Consider the following 22,395-nt stretch of genomic DNA (forward strand, 5'->3'; position numbering starts at 1 on the left):
TGTTCTCCAGGTTGCCTTTCCTGAGCTTCTATCTTCAGGCTCTTGTTAAATAGTGGTTAAATGGAACAACTGCATTTGGCGTACTAGTTGGTTTGGGGCCTACTAACAGTGTCTGCCGCTCCTTGCTGTTCTCCTGGTTTCCTGTCCTGAAATTCCATTTTCAGGCTCTCGTTAAGTAGTTGTTAATGTTAGACTGCATTTGGCCTACTAGTTGGGTTGGGGCCTACTATCGGTGTCTGCCACTCCTTGCTGTTCTCCTCCACTGAACAAAGCTGTGCCGTCTGTTTACTACGGTTGCCAATTTTGAACTGCATTTCGACTACTTACTGATTTGGGCCTACTCTCTGTGTCAGCCTCTCATTCCAGTTGTCCTCCACTACAATGCCCCCTGGTTAGTCCTGTGTTACCAATTTTGAACTGCATTTAGCCAACTTTATTCTTTGGGCCTATATCTGTGTTTCCTCCTCATCCTGCCCATTGCCCAGCCAGTGATAGATGAGTCTGCTGGTACATTGACCCATAACGCAACATTCCCCGTGCACGCTACACAACAAGATTGTGACCCTGCTGAAAGTCAGGTTCCTCTTCCCGCATACCATACCACCTTACACGGGGACAAAGAGGAAGGTGCAGATGAAAGTGCAGGTTCCTTCATCAGGTGGGGGGAGGAATACTAGTTGGCGACGTCACTGGCACAGGGCCTCTCATAGTACGCAAAAGTGTTGCTGCCGGTGGGAGGCGCCCCCGCCGTGCAAACACACCGCTGTACTTTGAGGGGCCCTGTGCCAGTGCCAATGCCAACAAGTGGGCCCCCCCTGCTTGCTCAGGATCACAGCACTTGCAAAGTTGAAATACTTACCTCTCCCTGCTCCACTGCCGTGACGTGTTCCAGATTTCCTGGGCCCACTAATTACTTGAACCAGCCCTACCCCCCACAACTTTAGCCAAATGACCCCCAATTTCAAATGCCTTCCAATTATTATAAGGTAAATTATGATTAACGAAAAAGAAAATCCAGCTCACCATAGTAACAGTTCAACTCGGAGCACAGAAACGCTGTGTCAAGGCGTGGGGAATCCAAAAAGCAAAAAAAGAAAAAATATCCAGCTCAACGAGACAGTGAAAAGTAAAAACTTGGTACTTTATTCACTTCATGTAGAAGCAGAGGATAAAAACATCAGCACAATAAGGATAAGAACACTATCTATCTACGCGTTTCAGGTGGCAAAGCACCCTTAATCATGATATCATGATTAAGGGTGCTTTGCCACCTGAAACGCGTAGATAGATAGTGTTCTTATCCTTATTGTGCTGATGTTTTTATCCTCTGCTTCTACATGAAGTGAACAAAAGTACCAAGTTTTTACTTTTCACTGTCTCGTTGAGCTGGATATTCTTTTTTTGCTTTGTAAATTACAATTGACAAGCTTCTGTAACAAGAATGGATGTTTTTGCCATTAAAATGGGCACTGTAGGTGTTTTCCTGGCCTCCACTCACTGCCGACTATGCTTCCCCATTGACTTGCATTGGGTTTCGTGTTTCGGTGGATACCCGACTTTTCGCGATAATCGGCCGATTCCACTCGACTCGACTTCTAAGATAGTCGGGTTTCGCGAAACACGGCTCGACTCTAAAAAGGTCAAGGTCGCTCAACCCTACTGGTCAACTTTTAACCCTTATAACTTCCTAACAAAAAATTGCTTCAAAAATGGTGCTGATAAAAAGTAGACATGTGGGAAATGTTATTTAATAACTATTTTGTGTAACACCACTCTCTGATTTAAGGGCATAAGAATTCACAGTTTGAAAATTGCTAAATGTTTTAAATTTTTGCCAAATTGCCATTGTTATATCAAAGACATTTTACCACTATCATGAAGTACAATATGTCTCGAAAAAAACATTCTCAGAATCACTGGGATCCATTGAAGCGTTTCAGAGTTATTACCTCATAAAGTGACAGTGGTCAGAATTGTAAAAATTGGCCTGGTCATTAACATGCAAACCACCTTGGGGGGTAAAGGGGTTAAATTATATATTTTTTCAATCCTTTTAAAATTTTGCCTTATATACAAGTTATAATACAGGAAAAAATGTTTCTTAACTTTTTTTCCTTTAAAGTGCAGTTTCTTGTCCTTTTGAAATGTTTCATTGTCACTCCTTAAAGTAAAAGTGTGATAACTTGTCCTCAGCAGCGATCTGGCAGTCAGAGATTCTTCCAGGGGTCTTCCTCAGGCTGTTCTCCTTCCATTCAGCACTTTTTTCATCCATTTGAACATTTTCACTGCCCCCCAGACCTCTTTGAAGGGTCTGCCAGGAAAAAAGATTGGCATTCCCATTGACTCCCATTATACTCAAAACGAGAAAGCGAGTATTAGGAATTTCTCGATTTGAGCAAAGAGCACCCGAGCATTTTAGCGCTCCCTCATCTCTTCTTTAAATATAAATATTTTTTATATATTTTTTTTTTTTTAATTCTGCAATACTTCTTTCAATTAAGTTGTGCAGTGTATGATTTTGTGAGGTAACAATTACTGATAGAATAATAGACCATCACAAATGTGCTTATAAATACAGTATGGTTATAAAGGAAAAGATAAGAATTAGAAGTCAGCAAGGTGAGACTGTAAGAAAAGAGCTTATCTAATACATGTTGTCAAGATCACAATATAACGAAACATAACAAAATGGAAATTATCACTGCAAAACCAGAAGAGGGCAACTTCTGATAGATGCTTAGACTTGTAAAGCAACGTCATCTCCGCACTGTTCTGTTTTTTCCTTCCTTCTTTCTTGTTGTCCTCTTTAATCACCCTCTCTTGTTTGAACTATATGAGCCTGTGCTGATGACAGGAGACTTTGCCGGTGATGGACAGTTTAAAGAGATGCAATAAGCAGATGCACAAGTATTTGGGTCATGTTTCTTGAAGAAACGTGAGCTGGGAAACAAGACTGCTGAAACAGATTTGCACTGAACAAAACCAGATTGCTGCACTATGGAAAATAGTTTAGCAATCTCACAGAGCGGCCACATTATAAGAAACTTTATCAGGTAATTTGTAATATTTACCTGCTCTCAAATCCCAAAAGTCCACATTTCCATCTGTTGGTCTGACCAAGTGCCACTTATGAACACAAAGCCAACCCAGATTTGTTCTGATATACGGTACTTTTAAGATTTTCTTTCCAGGTATTTCAGGCTATTAGGCAATTACTTGCTGAAATTATTTGGTCAGCCATGGTGTCTAAAGGGTAAAGTTTATGGTTGTGGAGAATACCAATTCAGGGTAGGAAGACTTCTAGGCCACACAATCCTCCAGAGGGAATTTACATGTGCATACAGTGGAATGTACAAGCTTGGGCAACCCTCATCAAAATTACTGTTTATTGGGAAAAGCTAAGCAAGTTGAAGATGAAATGATCTCTGAAAGGCCTAAAGTTAAAGATGACTCATTTCCTTTGTATTTTAGGCAAAAAAAAAAAAAAAAAAAATATATATATATATATATATATATATATATACAGTGCAGAGCAAAAGTTTGGACACACCTTCTCATTTAAAGATTTTTCTGTATTTTCATGACTATGAAAATTGTACATTCACACTGAAGGCATCAAAACTATGAATTAACACATGTGGAATTATATACTTAACAAAAAAGTGTGAAACAACTGAAATTATGTCTTATATTCTAGGTTCTTCAAAGTAGCCACCTTTTGCTTTGATGACTGCTTTGCACACTCTTGGCATTCTCTTGATGAGCTTCAAGAGGTAGTCACCGGGAATGGTCTTCCAACAATCTTGAAGGAGTTCCCAGAGATGCTTAGCACTTGTTGGCCCTTTTGCCTTCACTCTGCGGCCCTTTTGCCTTCACTCTCGATTGGGTTCAGTTCTGGTGACTGTGGAGGCCAACAGGGCTAAGGATAACTAGCCAAATTAGAAACTCCATTCGCAGAAATGTGTTTCTGGTTATTTGCCCCTCGTTAGTGCAAAGCAAAATTGATATAGCCAGGTGGGCGTCCTCCAACAGGGGCCTAAGGGGTAAAATTTCTCCTTTTGGACAGTGCCAAGTCTCTGTAAGGAGACTTATAGGCCATTCAATGCTCCTCCTGCAATTTAATTATGCAAATAGCCTTTTCAAAGAAGAAAAGAGGAGGGACTCAGTGCCACCTATATATAATAGCTTTATTAAAAGTCAATATCGGCTGCTATAAAATTGATTGTCAGCTATGGGCATAATGTAGTAATATTGAAATAATTATTCATATACTTCAAACATATTCCTCACGGCTTTCCAGTCAGTTGAAGCAGTAAACACACAATATGATGAAAACTGAAACAAATAAATATTCACTGACAATTAAAACTAAAGCCTACAATCAATAAGTGCAAAGTGCTGATTTTGTCCATTGCACTAGATATTTAATCAGAAAATAGGAAACAAATGGACTAATCTGTAACTACTGCAACTACTACTAAAATGTCTTCTATTAGCAGAATAAAACTAGAAAAGTAGACATTAATTGAAAAAAATATTGGCCCTGGGGCTTCATAGTGACATGTTAGAAGTTTCTATTAGTAGGATGTTGGTGCCAAGACCCTTATTGTTGTCATTGGGTATTCGCAACAGATTCTCGAAGAGGCATAATTAATGGCATACAGGTCATAGGTTTTCTAGGAGCTCATATAGAGCTCCACTGGGCTCTCTGGAATAACAGAACAAAGCTGATCACAGCCTAAGAGGAACAGCACTAACCTGAGTGCTTCTGCCCCCTCATGCCACAATAAAAAAAGCTCTGACCAGGGTTTTGTGGAAAGAAGAAACTGCCAATAAATAAGGCTCATAAGTCTCATAAGTACAAGTAGGGGGGATTTGCTTCACTTAATCCATACATGCCTTCCAAATATGACTGTAACAACATGTTCGCCATCCTGAAAAAGCTGAAGACTGGAAGTCACCAGAATGTCAACTAGTAATAAGAAGTTAGTTTCCAGAACTTACCCTTTCCCATTTTCTTTCCTGGTTGAGGAGAATAATAACCAATTTCGGGTGCATCTGGTATCCATCTTCACTAAACGAGAGGTTCCGTCCTTCAAATGTTACATTAATTAAATACCTGTAAAAAGCAAAGAAAAATGTCATTACAGATAAAGCTTTTGTCTATAAAAAATGTCAAGATTGCATAAAAATTCCCTGACTGCAACTCATGGTATAAAATAATAAATCATGCTATATTCCCAAGTTTGAACCCCTTGGCTGTAATGACGTCCTTCTCTTTGGACACTTGACCGCTTAAGTCTGTGCTTGGCTGAAGCGGTAAGGTATGTGGAACCGCCTGTCATTGGCTGCGCATCTAATGAAGTCCTGTTCTAGTCACCTGACTGCTGCAGCCAATCACAGGCCTGACCGATCAAGTGACCAAAGAATGGGACATCACTTGCAACTCAGGACAATAGCACTGGAGGGTTCTGACTGGAGCCACAAGGGTTTGAGCTGATGAGAATAGTGTAGTTAATTATTTTAGCTGTTAACTGCTTGTGGAAGAAAATGTATTTACCCTGGAAAACCCCTTAAAGCAACCACTTGACTGACCTTTCTGGACCATAATATGAGAAGACTTTTTACAATTATGATACTGCATTGCTGAAAATGACATTTTATAAGATGCCATTTGCTATTAACATATTTTTCCGTCATTTAAAACAATAAAGGCAATATGATTAAATCATTCTGCGGACTGTGGTTTTTAATACAGTGTCAAAGAAACTTTAGGAGCTACCCTTAACCCTTTCCCACTGTAGCCAATTTTCATTTTCATGACCATGAAAGATTTTTTCAAATCTGCCACGTGTCACTTTATCTAGTCTGATTCTTCCAATCCCATTGATTTTGACACTGTTTTCATGATGCATTGTACTTTATGTTAGTGGTGCATTGATGTGATTTACAACTATTTTTAAAAATATTGATATTTGACAAAATTGTTAAAAAAAATGTGCAATTTTTGACATTTATAGCACACAAAAAGTTACTGAATAGCATTTATCATGTGTACATTATATCAGCTTCATTTTTTAAGTTTATAAATTGACTTTGAGGAAACTCTTGTACTGTGTACAATTTTGGTCTCCGTATAAGAAACACATTGGTGAAAATGAGTTGGTGCAGAGAAGAGTGACCAAAGTTATTACAAGCATGGGTGGACTGCAATGCCAAGGCAGGTTACCAAACTTGGGGGTATTCAGTTTGGAAAAAATTAGGGGTGATCTTCTTGCAATGTACAAATTTATGAGGGGACAGTACAGAGGTTTTTCTAATGAGCTTGTTACACATAGGCCTGCCATGTAACAAGGTGGAATCCTCTATGTCTAGAGGACACATGGTTAAAATATAAAGTATAAATAACCAAATCCTGGATGGTAAAGAGAACAAAAAAAGAGGGGATGGATCCACATGGCTCAACCAGGGGAATAAGGGTAAACAATGCAACACTTAGGCTGCCGTCACACTAGCAGTATGTGGTCAGTATTTTCTATCAGTATTTGTAAGCCAAAACCAGGAGTGAAACAATTAGAGGAAAAGTATAATAGAAACATATTCACCACTTCTGTATTTATCACCCACCTCTGGTTTTGGCTTACAAATACTGATGTAAAATACTGACCAAATACTGATAGTGTGGATTATGAATGTCATGTCGCCTTTACAAAGCCCCCAAGGTGCCAAAACAGCAACCCCCCACAACTGACGCCATTTTAGAAATGACACAGGTACTTCAAATAATTTTATAATTGTAGGCTATGTATTTGTGTTTTTTTACACAATAATGTGGCTTTATCCCTAACATTTCATTTTCATAAAGGGTAATGGGACACATTTTGTTACACAATTTCTTACAAACATAACAGAACCTCATATGTGGTCAGAAAATATTATGTTATGAATGTGGCACAGCTTAGAAGGAAGGAGCGCCATTTGAGTTTTGGAGCACAATTTTGGCTGGAATAGATTGTGGATGACATTTCTGATCACCAGAGCTTTTTACGTGCAAAAACAGCAGAGAACCCCCAAAACTGACATTTTTTGGAATATGTCTATGGGTGTACAAAGCATTTTGCGCCAACAGGTTTTTCAAAACAAAAATTTACAACTCTGTGAAGTGGAATTGAAAAATTACTTTTTTTCCCTCGACAATGTTACTTTAGTCACGACTTTTCATTTTCACAAAGGTTATATTATTCTATATTTCCTGAACACAGCTATGTTTTTGTGATATTTTATGCTTAATTTCTGTGGTTTATTACATTTTTATAAATATTATGACTTTTTTAAATTATTCCCTCTATGGTACTTGAACACTGAACATTGTCGCTGGTCTAATACAACGTAATATCCATTTATTGCAGTGCATTTGATCTATCAGCACTATGCTAACAGAAGGCCTGTAAGACCAAGGTTATGGGAGGACCGAACAGGTCTCCGTAGTAGTGCAGTACCTGGCTATGGCCACTATGCAGTTGACAGAGCTTTGCTGTGCAGGTCTGCAACTGAACACTACCATCTGCCATCAGCACTGGGAACAGCTGATCGACGGGGTAAACGCGGGTGTCGCACCACCATCAATCAGATATTGATGGCCTGCCATTATGATTCTCCAGTTCATTGACACAAAACATTTCTAGGTTCTCTTTTATTTAAGTGGTGAAAAAAATTCCAAACTTTGCTAAAAAAAAAACCAAAACACCATTTTCTGATATCCGTAGCGTCTCCATTTTTCGTAATCTGGTGTTGGGTGAGGGCTTACTTTTTGTGTGCAGAGCTGACGTTATTAACCCCTTTCTGACATTGGACGTACTATTCCGTCCATGTGGGGTGGGCCCTAATTCCCAAGGACGGAATAGTACATCCAGCGCGATCGGCCGCGCTCACGGGGGGAGCGCGGCCGATTGCGGCCGGGTGTCAGCTGACTATAGCAGCTGACATCCGGCACTATGTGCCAGGAGCGGGCACAATAACCCCCGGCACACCGCGATCAAACATGTTTGCGGTGTTCCGGCGGTATAGGGAAGCATCGCACAGGGAGAAGGCTCCCTGCGGGCTTCCCTGAGACCCTCGGAGCAACGCGATGTAATCGCGTTGCTCCGAGGGTCGCTTACCTCCCCCTCCACATCCGCGGCATCCGGGTCATGCAGGGAGGGGGCTTCACTGCGCCTGCTCAAAGCAGGCGCCGGGAAGCCTGGAGAAGTGCACGTCAGATCGCTGATCTGACACAGTGCACAGCAAAGTGTCAGATCAGCGATCTTACACTATAACATGATGCCCCCCCCGGGGCAATGTTATAGTGTAAAAAAAAAATATTCACATGTGTAAAAAAAAATAATAAAAAAAAAAATATATATATATATATATATATATATATATTGTTCCTATAAATACATTTCTTTAGCTAAATTTAAAAAAACAAATAAAGTACACATATTCAGTATCGCCGCGTCCATAACGACCCCACCTATAAAGCTATATCATTTGTTAACCCCTTAAGTGAACACCGTAAAAAAAAAACAAGGCAAAAAACGCTTTATTCTCATACCGCCAAACAAAAAGTGGAATAACACGCGATCAAAAAGACATATAAATAATCATGGTACCGCTGAAAACGTCATCTTGTCCCGCAAATATCAAGCTGCCACACAGCATCATCAGCAAAAAAATAAAAAATAAAAAGTTATAGTCCTCAGAATAAAGCGATGCAAAAATAATTATTTTTCTATAAAATAGTTTTTATTGTATAAAAGCGCCAAAACATAAAAAAATGATATAAATGAGGTATCGCTGTAATCGTACTGACCTAAAGAATAAAACTGCTTTATCCATTTTACCAAATGCGGAACGGTATAAACGCCTCCCCCAAAAGAATTTCATGAATAACTGTTTTTTGGTCATTCTGCCTCACAAAAATCGGAATAAAAAGCGATCAAAAAATGTCACGTGCCCGAAAATGTTACTAATAAAAACGTCAACTCGTCCCGCAAAAAACAAGGCCTCACATGACTCTGTGGACCTAAATATGGAAAAATTATAGCTCTCAAAATGTGGTAATGCCAAAAATATTTTTTGCAATAAAAAGCGTCTTTCAGTGTGTGACGGCTGCCAATCATAAAAATCCGCTAAAAAACCCGCTATAAAAGTAAATCAAACCCCCCTTTATCACCCCCTTAGTTAGGGAAAAATAAAAAAATTAAAAAAAATGTATTTATTTCCATTTTCCCATTAGGGCTATGGTTAGGGTTAGGGCTAGGGTTGGGGCTAGGGTTAGGGCTAGGGTTAGGACTAGGGTGAGGGTTAGGGCTAGGGTTAGGGTTAGAGCTAGGGCTAGGGTTAGGGTTAGGGTTAGGGCTAGGGTTAGGGCTAGGGTTAGGGCTAGGGTTAGGGCTAGGGTTAGGGCTAGGGCTAGCTTTAGGGTTGGGGCTAGGGTTAAGGCTACAGTTAGGGTTGGGGCTAAAGTTAGGGTTAGGGTTGGGGCTAAAGTTAGGGTTAGGGTTTGGATTACATTTACGGTTGGGAATAAGGTTGGGATTAGGGTTAGGGGTGTGTCAGGGTTAGGGGTGTGTCTAGGATTACCATTGAGATTTGGGTTAGGGGTGTGTTTAGATTAGGGATTCAGTTATAATTGGGGGGTTTCCACTGTTTAGGCACATCAGGGGCTTGCGAAACGCGACATGGCGTCCGATCTCAATTCCAGCCAATTCTGCGTTGAAAAAGTAAAACAGTGCTCTTCCGTTCCGAGCTCTCCCGTGTGCCCAAACAGGGGTTTACCCCCAAATATGGGGTGCCAACGTACTCAGGACAAATTGGACAACAACTTTTGGGGTCCAATTTCTCCTGTTACAATTGGGAAAATACAAAACTGGGGGCTAAAAAATAATTTTTTTTCACGGCTCTGCGTTATAAACTGTAGTGAAACACTTGGGGGGTTTAGTTTCCAATATGGGGTCACTTGTGGGGGGTTTCTACTGTTTAGGTACATTAGGGGCTCTGCAAATGCAATGTGATGCCTGCAGACCATTCCATCTAAGTCTGCATTCCAAATGGCGCTCCTTCCCTTCTGAGCCCTTCCATGCACCGAAACGGTGGTTCCCCCCCACATATGGGGTATCAGCGTACTCAGGACAAATTGGACAACAGCTTTTAGGGTCCAATTTCTCCTTTTACTCTTGGGAAAATACAAAACTGAGGCTAAAAAATAATTTTCGTTGGAAAATTTTTTCTTTTTATTTTCACGGCTCTGCGTTATAAACTGTAGTGAAACACTTGGGGGTTCAAAGTTCTCACAACACATCTAGATAAGTTCCTTGGGGGTCCAGTTTCCAATATGGGGTCACTTGGGGGTTTCTACTGTTTAGGTACATTAGGGGCTCTGCAAACGCAATGCGATGCCTGCGGACCAATCCATCTAAGTCTGCATTCCAAATGACGCTCCTTCCATTCCTAGCTCTGCCATGCGCTCAAACGGTGGTTACCCCCCCACATTTCGGGTATGAGCGTACTCAGGACAAATTGGACAACAACTCTTAGGGTCCAATTTCAACTGTTACCCTTGGAAAAATGCAAAACTGGGGGCTAAAAAATAATTTTTGTAAAAAAAAAAAAGATTTTTTTAATTGCACGGCTCTGCATTATAAACTGTAGTGAAACACTTGGGGGTTCAAAGCTCTCACAACACATCTAGATGAGTTCCTTAGGGGGTCTACTTTCCAAAATGGTGTAGGGGTTCTGCAAACGCAATGTGATGCTTGCGGACCAATCCATCTAAGTCTGCATTCCAAATGACGCTCCTTCCCTTCCGAGCTCTGCCATGCGCTCAAACGGTTGTTCCCTCCTACATATAGGGTATCAGCATACTCAGGACAAATTGGACAACAACTTTTGAGGTCCAATTTCTTCTCTTACCCTTGGGAAAATAAAAAATTGGGGGCGAAAAGATAATTTTTGTGAAAAAATATGATTTTTTATTTTTACGGCTCTGCATTATAAACTTCTGTGAAGCACTTGGTGGGTCAAAGTGCTCACCACACATGTTGATAAGTTCATTAGGGGGTCTACTTTCCAAAATGGTGACACTTGTGGGGGGTTTTAATGTTTAGGCACATCAGGGGCTCTCCAAATGCAACATGGCGTCCCATCTCAATTCCAGTCAATTTTGCATTGAAAATGGCGCTCCTTCGCTTGCGAGCTCTGTCATGCGTCCAAACTCTGGTTTACCCCCACATATGGGGTATCAGCGTACTCAGGACAAATTGTACAACTTTTGGGGTCCATTTTCTCCTGTTACCCTTGGTAAAATAAAACAAATTGGAGCTGAAGTAAATGTTTGGTGAAAAAAAAGTTAAATGTTCATTTTTATTTAAACATTCCAAAAATTCCTGTGACACACCTGAAGGGTTAATAATCTTCTTGAATGTGGTTTTGAGCACCTTGAGGGGTGCAGTTTTTAGAATGGTGTCACACTTGGTTATTTTCTATCATATAGACCCCTCAAAATGACTTCAAATGAGATGTGGTCCCTAAAAGAAAATGGTGTTGTAAAAATGAGAAATTGCTGGTCAACTTTTAACCCTTATAACTCCCTGACAAAAAAAATGTTGCTTTCAAAATTGTGCTGATGTAAAGAAGACATGGGGGAAATGTTACTTATTAAGTATTTTGTGTGACATATCTCTGTGATATAATTGCATAAAAATTCAAAGTTGGAAAATTGCGAAATTTTCAAAATTTTAGCCAAATTTCTGTTTTTTTCACAAATAAACGCAGGTAATATCAAAGAAATTTTACCAATATCATGAACTACAATATGTCATGAGAAAACAATGTTAGAATCACCGGGATCCGTTGAAGCGTTCCAGATTTATAACCTCTTAAATGGACAGTGGTCAGAATTGTAAAAATTGACCTGGTCATTAACGTGCAAACCACCCTTGGGGGTAAAGGGGTTAATGATACCATTTTGGTGCAGATGCGATCTTTTCATCGTCGGTTATTGCATTTTAATGCAATGTCGCAGCGACCAAAAAAACTTAATTTCACTTTTTTTATCTTTACGCCGTTTAGCAATCAGGTTAATCCTTTTTTTTTGTTGATAGATCGGGTGATCCTGAACACGGCGATACCAAATATGTGTAGGTTTGATTTTATTTTTTATTGTTTTCATTTTGAATGGGGCGAAAGGGAGGTGATTTGAACTTTTATATATATTTTTTTCATATTTTTAAAAACTTTTTTTTTAAACTTTTGCCATGCTTCAATAGCCTTCATGGCAGACTAGAAGTTCCTACCACTGGATCGGCTCAGCTACATAGCAGCGATCATCAGATCTCCTCTATGTAGCAGAATTACAGACTTGCTATGAGCGCCGACCACAGAGGTTATCATGCCAACGCACCGATGACGCCCGATAATGTGATGGTGGTCACCGATGCGCGCATTTCCAGCCGGATGGCCAGAAGCGCTTGTTAAATGCCACTATCAGAGTTTGACAGTGGCATTTATCTAGTTAATAGGCGCAGATGGATTGCGATTTCACACGCACCTTTTGCGGGCACATGTCAGCTGTTCAAAACAGCTGACATGTCCTGATTTTGATGAAGGCTCACCGCCGGAGCCACATCAAAGCGGAGGTTCTGCCATGTCCGATCGCTGTAAGGGGTTAAAACCATGCTTGCTTCACCCTTGCAAACTACAGCAGTGAATTTAGAAAATAAAAGACATTATTATATTTGATGTCTTCTTTGTGCCTGAGACATTATACAAATTGATGTCATAGTGCAGTGAAAAAGTAAAATGAAAAATAGGTTTTAATGGATCAATAATATAATGGTATTGCAGTACAAGATGCCACTCTGTGTCACTGGAATGTAGAATACATGTATGTGACAATACAGTGATGATGCATAGGGTTGAGCGACCTTGACCTTTTTGGAGTTGAGCCGTGTTTCGCAAAACCCGACTATCTTAGAAGTCGAGTCGAGTGGAATCGGCCGATTATCGCGAAAAGTCGGGTATCGCCCGAAACACGAAACCCAATGCAAGTCAATGGGGGAGCATAGTCGGCAGTGAGTGGAGGCCAGGAAAACATCTACACTGCCCATTTTAATGGCAAAAACATCCATTCTTGTTACTGAAGCTTGTCAATCGTAATTTAGCTTATAATAATTTGAAGGCATTTGAAATTGGGGGTCATTTGGCTAAAGTTGTGGGGGGTAGGGCTGGTTCAAGTAATTAGTGGGCCCAGGAAATCTGGAACACGTCACGGCAGTGGAGCAGGGAGAGGTAAGTATTTCAACTTTGCAAGTGCTGTGATCCTGAGCAAGCAGGGGGGGCCCACTAGTTGGCATTGGCACTGGCACAGGGCCCCTCAAAGTACAGCGGTGTGTTTGCACGGCGGGGGCGCCTCCCACCGGCAGCAACACTTTTGCATACTATGAGAGGCCCTGTGCCAGTGACGTCGCCAACTAGTATTACTCCCCCCACCTGATGAAGGAACCTGCACTTTCATCTGCACCTTCCTCTTTGTCCCCGTGTAAGGTGGTATGGTATGCGGGAAGAGGAATGTGACTTTCAGCAGGGTCACAATCTTGCTGTGTAGCGTGCACAGGGAATTTTGCATTATGGGTCAATGTACCAGCAGACTCATCTATCACTGGCTGGGCAATGGGCAGGATGAGGAGGAAACACAGATATAGGCCCAAAGAATAAAGTGGGCTAAATGCAGTTCAAAATTGGTAACACAGGACTAACCAGGGGGCATTGCAGTGGAGGACAACTGGAATGAGAGGCTGACACAGAGAGTAGGCCCAAATCAGTAAGTAGTCGAAATGCAGTTCAAAATTGGCAACCGTAGTAAACAGGCGGCACAGCTTTGTTCAGTGGAGAACAGCAAGGAGCGGCAGACACTGTTAGTAGGCCCCAAACCAACTAGTACGCCAAATGCAGTTGTTCCATTTAACCACTATTTAACAAGAGCCTGAAGATAGAAGCTCAGGAAAGGCAACCTGGGGAACACCTTGGAGTGGAACTGTTGTGAATTCTGTGGCTGAGTTCACTTCTGTGGTCACAAGTGGTATTGCAGTCTCTGGGCTTCCTCCCTCAGGTGTTTTGGTGAGCTCGTTGGCTGCCTTGCTATTTAGCTCCACCTGAGTCTGTCTTCCTTGCTCCTTGTCAATGTTCCAGTGTTGGATCTGAGCTACTGCATCTTTCCTTGGGCCTGCTGCTCTGCTAGATAAGTGCTTCTAGTTTGTTTTCTGTTTTTTCTGTCCAGCTTGCTATTAACTTTTGCTGGAAGCTCTGAGAAGCAAAGGGGTGCACCGCCGTGCTGTTAGTTCGGCACGGTGGGTCTTTTTGCCCCTTTGCGTGGTTTTCGTTTTAGGGTTTTTTGTAGACTGCATAGTTCTCTTTGCTATCCTCGCTCTGTCTAGATTATCGGGCCTCACTTTGCTGAATCTATTTCATTCCTACGTTTGTCTTTTCATCTTGCTAACAGTCATTATATGTGGGGGGCTGCCTATTCCTTTGGGGTATTTCTCTGAGGTAAGTCAGGCTTGTATTTCTATCTTCAGGCTAGTCAGCTCCTCAGGCAGTGCCGAGTTGCATAGGTAGTGATAGGCGCAATCCACTGCTGCTTATTGTTGTGTGAGGATAGATCAGGTACTGCAGTCTACAGAGATTCCACGTCTCAGAGCTCGTCCTATTGTTTTTGGTTATTGCCAGATCTCTGTATGTGCGCTGATTACTGCACGCTGTGTTGCCTGATTGCCAGCCATAACAGTACAAGGAGCCACACCAATGATTCCCAATAGAGGGAAAAAAGAAATCCTGACATCATTTTTTTTTCTTAGCTCTGTCTTCAGTCTTTTTTTTCCCCTAGACATTAGAGTGCTTCAGGACACAGCTGTGGACATGGATATTCAGGCTCTGTGCTCCTCAATGGATAATCTCGTTGTAAATGTACAAAAGATTCAAGATACTATTGATCAGAAATCGATGCTAGAACCAAGAATTCCGATTCCTGATTTGTTTTTTGGTGACAGAACTAAGTTCCTGAGCTTCAGAAATAATTGTAAGCTATTTTTGGCCTTGAAACCTCATTCTTCTGGTAATCCTATTCAACAGGTTTTGATTATTATTTCTTTTTTGCGCGGCGACCCACAGGACTGGGCGTTTTCTCTTGCACCAGGAGATTCTGCATTGAGTAATGTTGATGCATTTTTCCAGGCGCTGGGATTGCTTTACGATGAGCCTAATTCAGTGGATCAGGCTGAGAAAAATCTGCTGGCTTTATGCCAGGGTCAGGATGATGTAGAAGTATATTGTCAGAAATTTAGGAAGTGGTCAGTACTCACTCTGTGGAATGAATCTGCACTAGCGGCTTTGTTCAGAAAGGGTCTCTCTGAAGCTCTTAAGGATGTAATGGTGGGATTTCCTATGCCTGCTGGTTTGAATGAGTCTATGTCCTTGGCCATTCAGATCGGTCGTCGCTTGCGCGAGCGTAAATCTGTGCACCATCTGGCGGTATTGTCTGAGAGTAAACCTGAGCCTATGCAGTGCGACAGGACTATGACTAAAGTAGAACGGCAAGAACACAGACGTCTGAAGAGACTGTGTTTCTATTGTGGTGATTCTACTCATGCTATTTTAAATTGTCCTAAACGCACTTGGCGGTTCGATAGCTCTGCCGTTATTGGTACTGTACAGTCCAAATTCCTTTTGTCCATTACCTTAATGTGCTCTTTGTCATCGTATTCTGTCATGGCGTTTGTGGATTCAGGCGCTGCCCTGAATCTGATGGATTTGGATTATGCTAAACGTTGTGGATTTTTCTTGGAGCCTTTGCGGTGTCCTATTCCGTTGAGAGGATTTGATGCTACACCTTTGGCCAAGAATAAGCCTCAGTACTGGGCCCAGCTGACCATGTGCATGGCTCCTGCACATCAGGAAGTTATTCGCTTTCTGGTACTGCATAATTTGCATGATGTGGTCGTGTTGGGGTTGCCATGGCTACAAACCCATAATCCAGTATTGGATTGGAACTCTATGTCGGTAACCAGCTGGGGTTGTCAGGGAGTACATGGTGATGTTCCATTTTTGTCTATTTCGTCATCCATTCCTTCTGACATCCCAGAGTTCTTGTCTGACTTTCAGGATGTATTTGAAGAGTCCAAGTCTGATGCCCTACCTCCGCATAGGAATTGTGATTGTGCTATCGATTTGATTCCTGGTAGTAAATTCCCTAAGGGTCGTTTATTTAATTTGTCCGTACCTGAACACACCGCTATGCGCAATTATGTGAAGGAGTCCCTGGAGAAGGGACATATTCGCCCATCGTCGTCACCATTGGGAGCAGGGTTCTTTTTTGTAGCCAAGAAGGATGGTTCGCTAAGACCGTGTATTGATTACCGCCTTCTTAATAAGATCACTGTTAAGTTTCAGTATCCCTTGCCATTGATTTCTGACTTGTTTGCTCGGATTAAGGGGGCTAGTTGGTTTACTAAGATTGATCTTCGTGGTGCATATAATCTGGTGAGAATCAGGCAGGGAGATGAATGGAAAACGGCATTTAATACGCCCGAGGGTCATTTTGAGTATCTGGTGATGCCGTTCGGACTTGCCAATGCTCCATCTGTTTTTCAGTCTTTTATGCATGACATTTTCCGTGAGTATCTGGATAAATTCTTGATTGTTTACTTGGATGACATTTTGATCTTCTCAGATGATTGGGAGTCTCATGTGAAGCAAGTCAGAATGGTTTTCCAGGTACTGCGTGCTAATTCCTTGTTCGTGAAGGGATCAAAGTGTCTCTTCGGTGTGCAGAAAGTTTCATTTTTGGGGTTCATCTTTTCCCCTTCTACTATCGAGATGGATCCGGTTAAGGTTCAGGCCATCCAGGATTGGACTCAGCCGACATCTCTAAAAAGTCTGCAGAAATTCCTGGGCTTTGCTAATTTTTATCGTCGCTTCATCTGTAATTTTTCTAGCATTGCCAGACCATTGACCGATTTGACCAAGAAGGGTGCTGATTTGGTTAATTGGTCTTCTGCTGCCGTGGAAGCTTTTCAGGAGTTGAAGCGTCGTTTTTGCTGTGCCCCTGTGTTGTGTCAGCCTGATGTTTCTCTTCCGTTCCAGGTCGAGGTTGATGCTTCTGAGATTGGTGCAGGGGCGGTTTTGTCACAGAGAGGTTCTGGTTGCTCAGTGTTCAGACCATGTGCTTTCTTTTCCATGAAATTTTCTGCTGCTGAGCGTAATTATGATGTGGGCAACCGAGAGTTGCTGGCCATGAAGTGGGCATTCGAGGAGTGGCGTCATTGGCTTGAGGGTGCTAAGCATCGCGTGGTGGTATTGACTGATCATAAGAACCTTACTTATCTTGAGTCTGCCAAGCTCTTGAATCCTAGACAGGCCCGTTGGTCGTTATTTTTTGCTCGTTTTGATTTTGTGATTTCATACCTTCCGGGCTCTAAAAATGTGAAGGCGGATGCTCTGTCTAGGAGTTTTGTGCCCGACTCTCCGGGGTTATCTGAGCCGGCGAGTATCCTCAAGGAAGGAGTCATTGTGTCTGCCATCTCCCCTGATTTGCGGAGAGTGTTGCAGAAATTTCAGGCTAATAAACCTGATCGTTGTCCGGCCGAGAAACTGTTCGTCCCTGATAGGTGGACTAGTAAAGTTATCTCTGAACTTCATTGTTCGGTGCTGGCCGGTCATCCAGGAATCTTTGGTACCAGGGAGTTGGTTGCTAGATCCTTCTGGTGGCCATCTCTGTCACGGGATGTGCGTGCTTTTGTGCAGTCCTGTGGAATTTGTGCTAGGGCTAAGCCCTGCTGTTCACGTGCCAGTGGGTTGCTTTTGCCCTTGCCGGTCCCGAAGAGGCCTTGGACACATATTTCGATGGATTTCATTTCTGACCTTCCCGTTTCTCAAAAAATGTCGGTCATTTGGGTGGTCTGTGATCGCTTTTCTAAAATGGTCCATCTGGTGCCCTTGGTTAAATTGCCTTCCTCCTCTGATTTGGTGCCTTTGTTCTTCCAGCATGTGGTTCGTTTACATGGCATTCCTGAGAATATTGTTTCTGACAGAGGTTCCCAGTTTGTCTCGAGGTTCTGGCGAGCCTTTTGTGGTAGGATGGGCATTGACCTATCTTTCTCCTCGGCCTTCCTCAGACTAATGGCCAGACCGAACGAACCAATCAGACCTTGGAAACATATCTGAGATGTTTTGTTTCCGCTGACCAGGATGATTGGGTGTCATTTTTGCCGTTGGCTGAGTTCGCCCTTAATAATCGGGCCAGCTCGGCTACCTTGGTCTCTCCATTTTTCTGCAATTCTGGGTTCCATCCTCGTTTCTCTTCAGGACAGGTTGAGTCTTCGGACTGTCCTGGTGTGGATTCTGTGGTGGACAGGTTGCAGCAAATCTGGACTCAGGTAGTGGACAATTTGACCTTGTCCCAGGAGAAGGCTCAGCTTTTCGCTAATCGCAGACGCCGTGTGGGACCCCGACTTCGTGTTGGGGATCAGGTTTGGTTATCTTCTCGTCATATTCCTATGAAGGTTTCCTCTCCTAAATTTAAACCTCGTTTTATTGGTCCGTATAGGATTTCTGAGATTCTCAATCCGGTGTCTTTTCGTCTGACCCTCCCTGACTCCTTTTCCATACATAATGTATTCCATAGGTCGTTGTTGAGGAGATACGTGGCACCTATGGTTCCATCTGTGGAGCCTCCTGCCCCTGTTTTGGTGGAGGGGGAATTGGAGTATATTGTGGAGAAGATTTTGGATTCTCGTGTCTCTAGACGGAAACTCCAGTATCTGGTCAAATGGAAGGGTTATGCTCAGGAAGATAATTCCTGGGTTTTTGCCTCTGATGTCCATGCCCCAGATCTTGTTCGTGCCTTTCATGTGGCTCATCCTGGTCGGCCTGGGGGTTCTGGTGAGGGTTCGGTGACCCCTCCTCAAGGGGGGGGTACTGTTGTGAATTCTGTGGCTGAGTTCACTTCTGTGGTCACAAGTGGTATTGCAGTCTCTGGGCTTCCTCCCTCAGGTGTTTTGGTGAGCTCGTTGGCTGCCTTGCTATTTAGCTCCACCTGAGTCTGTCTTCCTTGCTCCTTGTCAATGTTCCAGTGTTGGATCTGAGCTACTGCATCTTTCCTTGGGCCTGCTGCTCTGCTAGATAAGTGCTTCTAGTTTGTTTTCTGTTTTTTCTGTCCAGCTTGCTATTAACTTTTGCTGGAGGCTCTGAGAAGCAAAGGGGTGCACCGCCGTGCTGTTAGTTCGGCACGGTGGGTCTTTTTGCCCCTTTGCGTGGTTTTCGTTTTAGGGTTTTTTGTAGACTGCATAGTTCTCTTTGCTATCCTCGCTCTGTCTAGAATATCGGGCCTCACTTTGCTGAATCTATTTCATTCCTACGTTTGTCTTTTCATCTTGCTAACAGTCATTATATGTGGGGGGCTGCCTATTCCTTTGGGGTATTTCTCTGAGGTAAGTCAGGCTTGTATTTCTATCTTCAGGCTAGTCAGCTCCTCAGGCAGTGCCGAGTTGCATAGGTAGTGATAGGCGCAATCCACTGCTGCTTATAGTTGTGTGAGGATAGATCAGGTACTGCAGTCTACAGAGATTCCACGTCTCAGAGCTCGTCCTATTGTTTTTGGTTATTGCCAGATCTCTGTATGTGCGCTGATTACTGCACGCTGTGTTGCCTGATTGCCAGCCATAACATGGAACACACCATCTCTCTACACCCCATACCCAATTTGTAGGCCTAATGCAGCGTAGTTTCCAACAACTACTAAACGAGAGCATGAAGATAGAAGCAATGGAGAGGAAACCTGGGGAACACCTTGGAGTGGAACACACCATCTCTCTACACCCCATACCCATTTTGTAGGCCTAATGCAGTGTAGTTTCCAACAACTACTAAACGAGAGCATGAAGATCGAAGCAATGGAGAGGAAACCTGGGGAACACCTTGGAGTGGAACACACCATCTCTCTACACCCCATACCCATTTTGTAGGCCTAATGCAGTGTAGTTTCCAACAACTACTAAACGAGAGCATGAAGATCGAAGCAATGGAGAGGAAACCTGGGGAACACCTTGGAGTGGAACACACCATCTCTCTACACCCCATACCCAATTTGTAGGCCTAATGCAGCGTAGTTTCCAACAACTACTAAACGAGAGCATGAAGATAGAAGCAATGGAGAGGAAACCTGGGGAACACCTTGGAGTGGAACACACCATCTCTCTACACCCCATACCCATTTTGTAGGCCTAATGCAGTGTAGTTTCCAATAACTACTAAACGAGAGCATGAAGATCGAAGCAATGGAGAGGAAACCTGGGGAACACCTTGGAGTGGAACACACCATCTCTCTACACCCCATACCCATTTTGTAGGCCTAATGCAGTGTAGTTTCCAACAACTACTAAACGAGAGCATGAAGATCGAAGCAATGGAGAGGAAACCTGGGGAACACCTTGGAGTGGAACACACCATCTCTCTACACCCCATACCAATTTTGTAGGCCTAATGCAGTGTAGTTTCCAACAACTACTAAACGAGAGCATGAAGATAGAAGCAATGGAGAGGAAACCTGGGGAACACCTTGGAGTGGAACACACCATCTCTCTACACCCCATACCCATTTTGTAGGCCTAATGCAGTGTTGTTTCCAACAACTACTAAACGAGAGCATGAAGATCGAAGCAATGGCGAGGAAACCTGGGGAACACTGTTATGATAGGCAATTCAGTATCACAATGGACATGGAGGTCAGAGCACATACAGTGATCTGACAATAACCCAAAATAATAGAACGAGCTCTGAGACGTGGGAACTCTGCAGACCGCAATCCCTGATCCTCTCCAAACACAACTAGAGGCAGCCGTGGATTGCGCCTAACGCTCCCTATGCAACTCGGCACAGCCTGAGAAACTAACTAGCTTGAAGATAGAAAAAATAAGCCTACCTTGCCTCAGAGAAATACCCCAAAGGAAAAGGCAGCCCCCCACATATAATGACTGTGAGTAAGATGAAAAGACAAACGTAGGGATGAAATAGATTCAGCAAAGTGAGGCCCGATATTCTAGACAGAACGAGGATAGGAAAGATAACTTTGCGGTCCACACAAAACCCTAAAGAAAACCACGCAAAGGGGCAAAAAGACCCTCCGTACCGAACTAACGGCACGGAGGTACACCCTTTGCGTCCCAGAGCTTCCAGCAAAACAAATAGACAAGCTGGACAGAAAAAATAGCAACAAATAGCAAAGAAGCACTTAGCTATGCAGAGCAGCAGGCCACAGGAATGATCCAGAGAAACACAAGTCCAACACTAGAACATTGACAGGAAGCATGAATCAAAGCATTAGGTGGGGTTAAGTAGAGAAGCACCTAACGACCTCACCAGATCACCTGAGGGAGGAAACTCAGAAGCAGCAGTACCAGTTTCCTCCACAAACGGAAGCTCCCAGAGAGAATCAGCCGAAGTACCACTTGTGACCACAGGAGTGAGCTCTGCCACAGAATTCACAACAGTACCCCCCCCTTGAGGAGGGGTCACCGAACCCTCACCAGAGCCCCCAGGCCGACCAGGATGAGCCACATGAAAGGCACAAACAAGATCGGGAGCATGGACATCAGAGGCAAAAACCCAGGAATTATCCTCCTGAGCATAACCCTTCCATTTAACCAGATACTGGAGTTTCCGTCTTGAAACACGAGAATCCAAAATCTTCTCCACAATATACTCCAATTCCCCCTCCACCAAAACCGGGGCAGGAGGGTCAACAGATGGAACCATAGGTGCCACGTATCTCCGCAACAATGACCTATGGAAGACGTTATGTATGAAAAAAGAATCTGGGAGGATCAGACGAAAAGACACAGGATTAATAACCTCAGAAATCCTATAAGGACCAATGAAACGAGGTTTAAACTTCGGAGAGGAAACCTTCATAGGAATATGACGAGAAGGTAACCAAACCAGATCCCCAACACGAAGTCGGGGACCCACACGGCGTCTGCGATTAGCGAAACGTTGAGCCTTCTCCTGGGACAAGGTCAAATTGTCCACTACATGAGTCCAAATCTACTGCAACCTTTCCACCACAGTATCCACACCAGGACAGTCCGAAGACTCAACCTGTCCTGAAGAGAAACGAGGATGGAACCCAGAATTGCAGAAAAATGGCGAAACCAAGGTAGCCGAGCTGGCCCGATTATTAAGGGCGAACTCAGCCAAAGGCAAAAAGGACACCCAGTCATCCTGATCGGCAGAAACAAAGCATCTCAGATAAGTTTCCAAGGTCTGATTGGTTCGTCGGTCTGGCCATTAGTCTGAGGATGAAAA

At 43.0% G+C, this 22,395-nt stretch overlaps 1 protein-coding gene across 1 annotated transcript in view; it reads right to left on the reverse strand.

Moving 5' to 3' along the window:
* Positions 1-22,395, reverse strand: part of GRIN2B (glutamate ionotropic receptor NMDA type subunit 2B) — a 939,810-nt gene that overhangs the window by 282,998 nt on the left and 634,417 nt on the right. The window contains exon 5 of the mRNA XM_069737061.1: positions 5,005-5,119. Coding sequence (XP_069593162.1) covers positions 5,005-5,119 — 115 coding nt within the window. The remainder of the gene's footprint in view (positions 1-5,004; positions 5,120-22,395) is intronic.

Source organism: Ranitomeya imitator, chromosome 8 (assembly GCF_032444005.1).
Source record: "Ranitomeya imitator isolate aRanImi1 chromosome 8, aRanImi1.pri, whole genome shotgun sequence".
NCBI classification, from domain to species: Eukaryota; Metazoa; Chordata; class Amphibia; order Anura; family Dendrobatidae; genus Ranitomeya; species Ranitomeya imitator.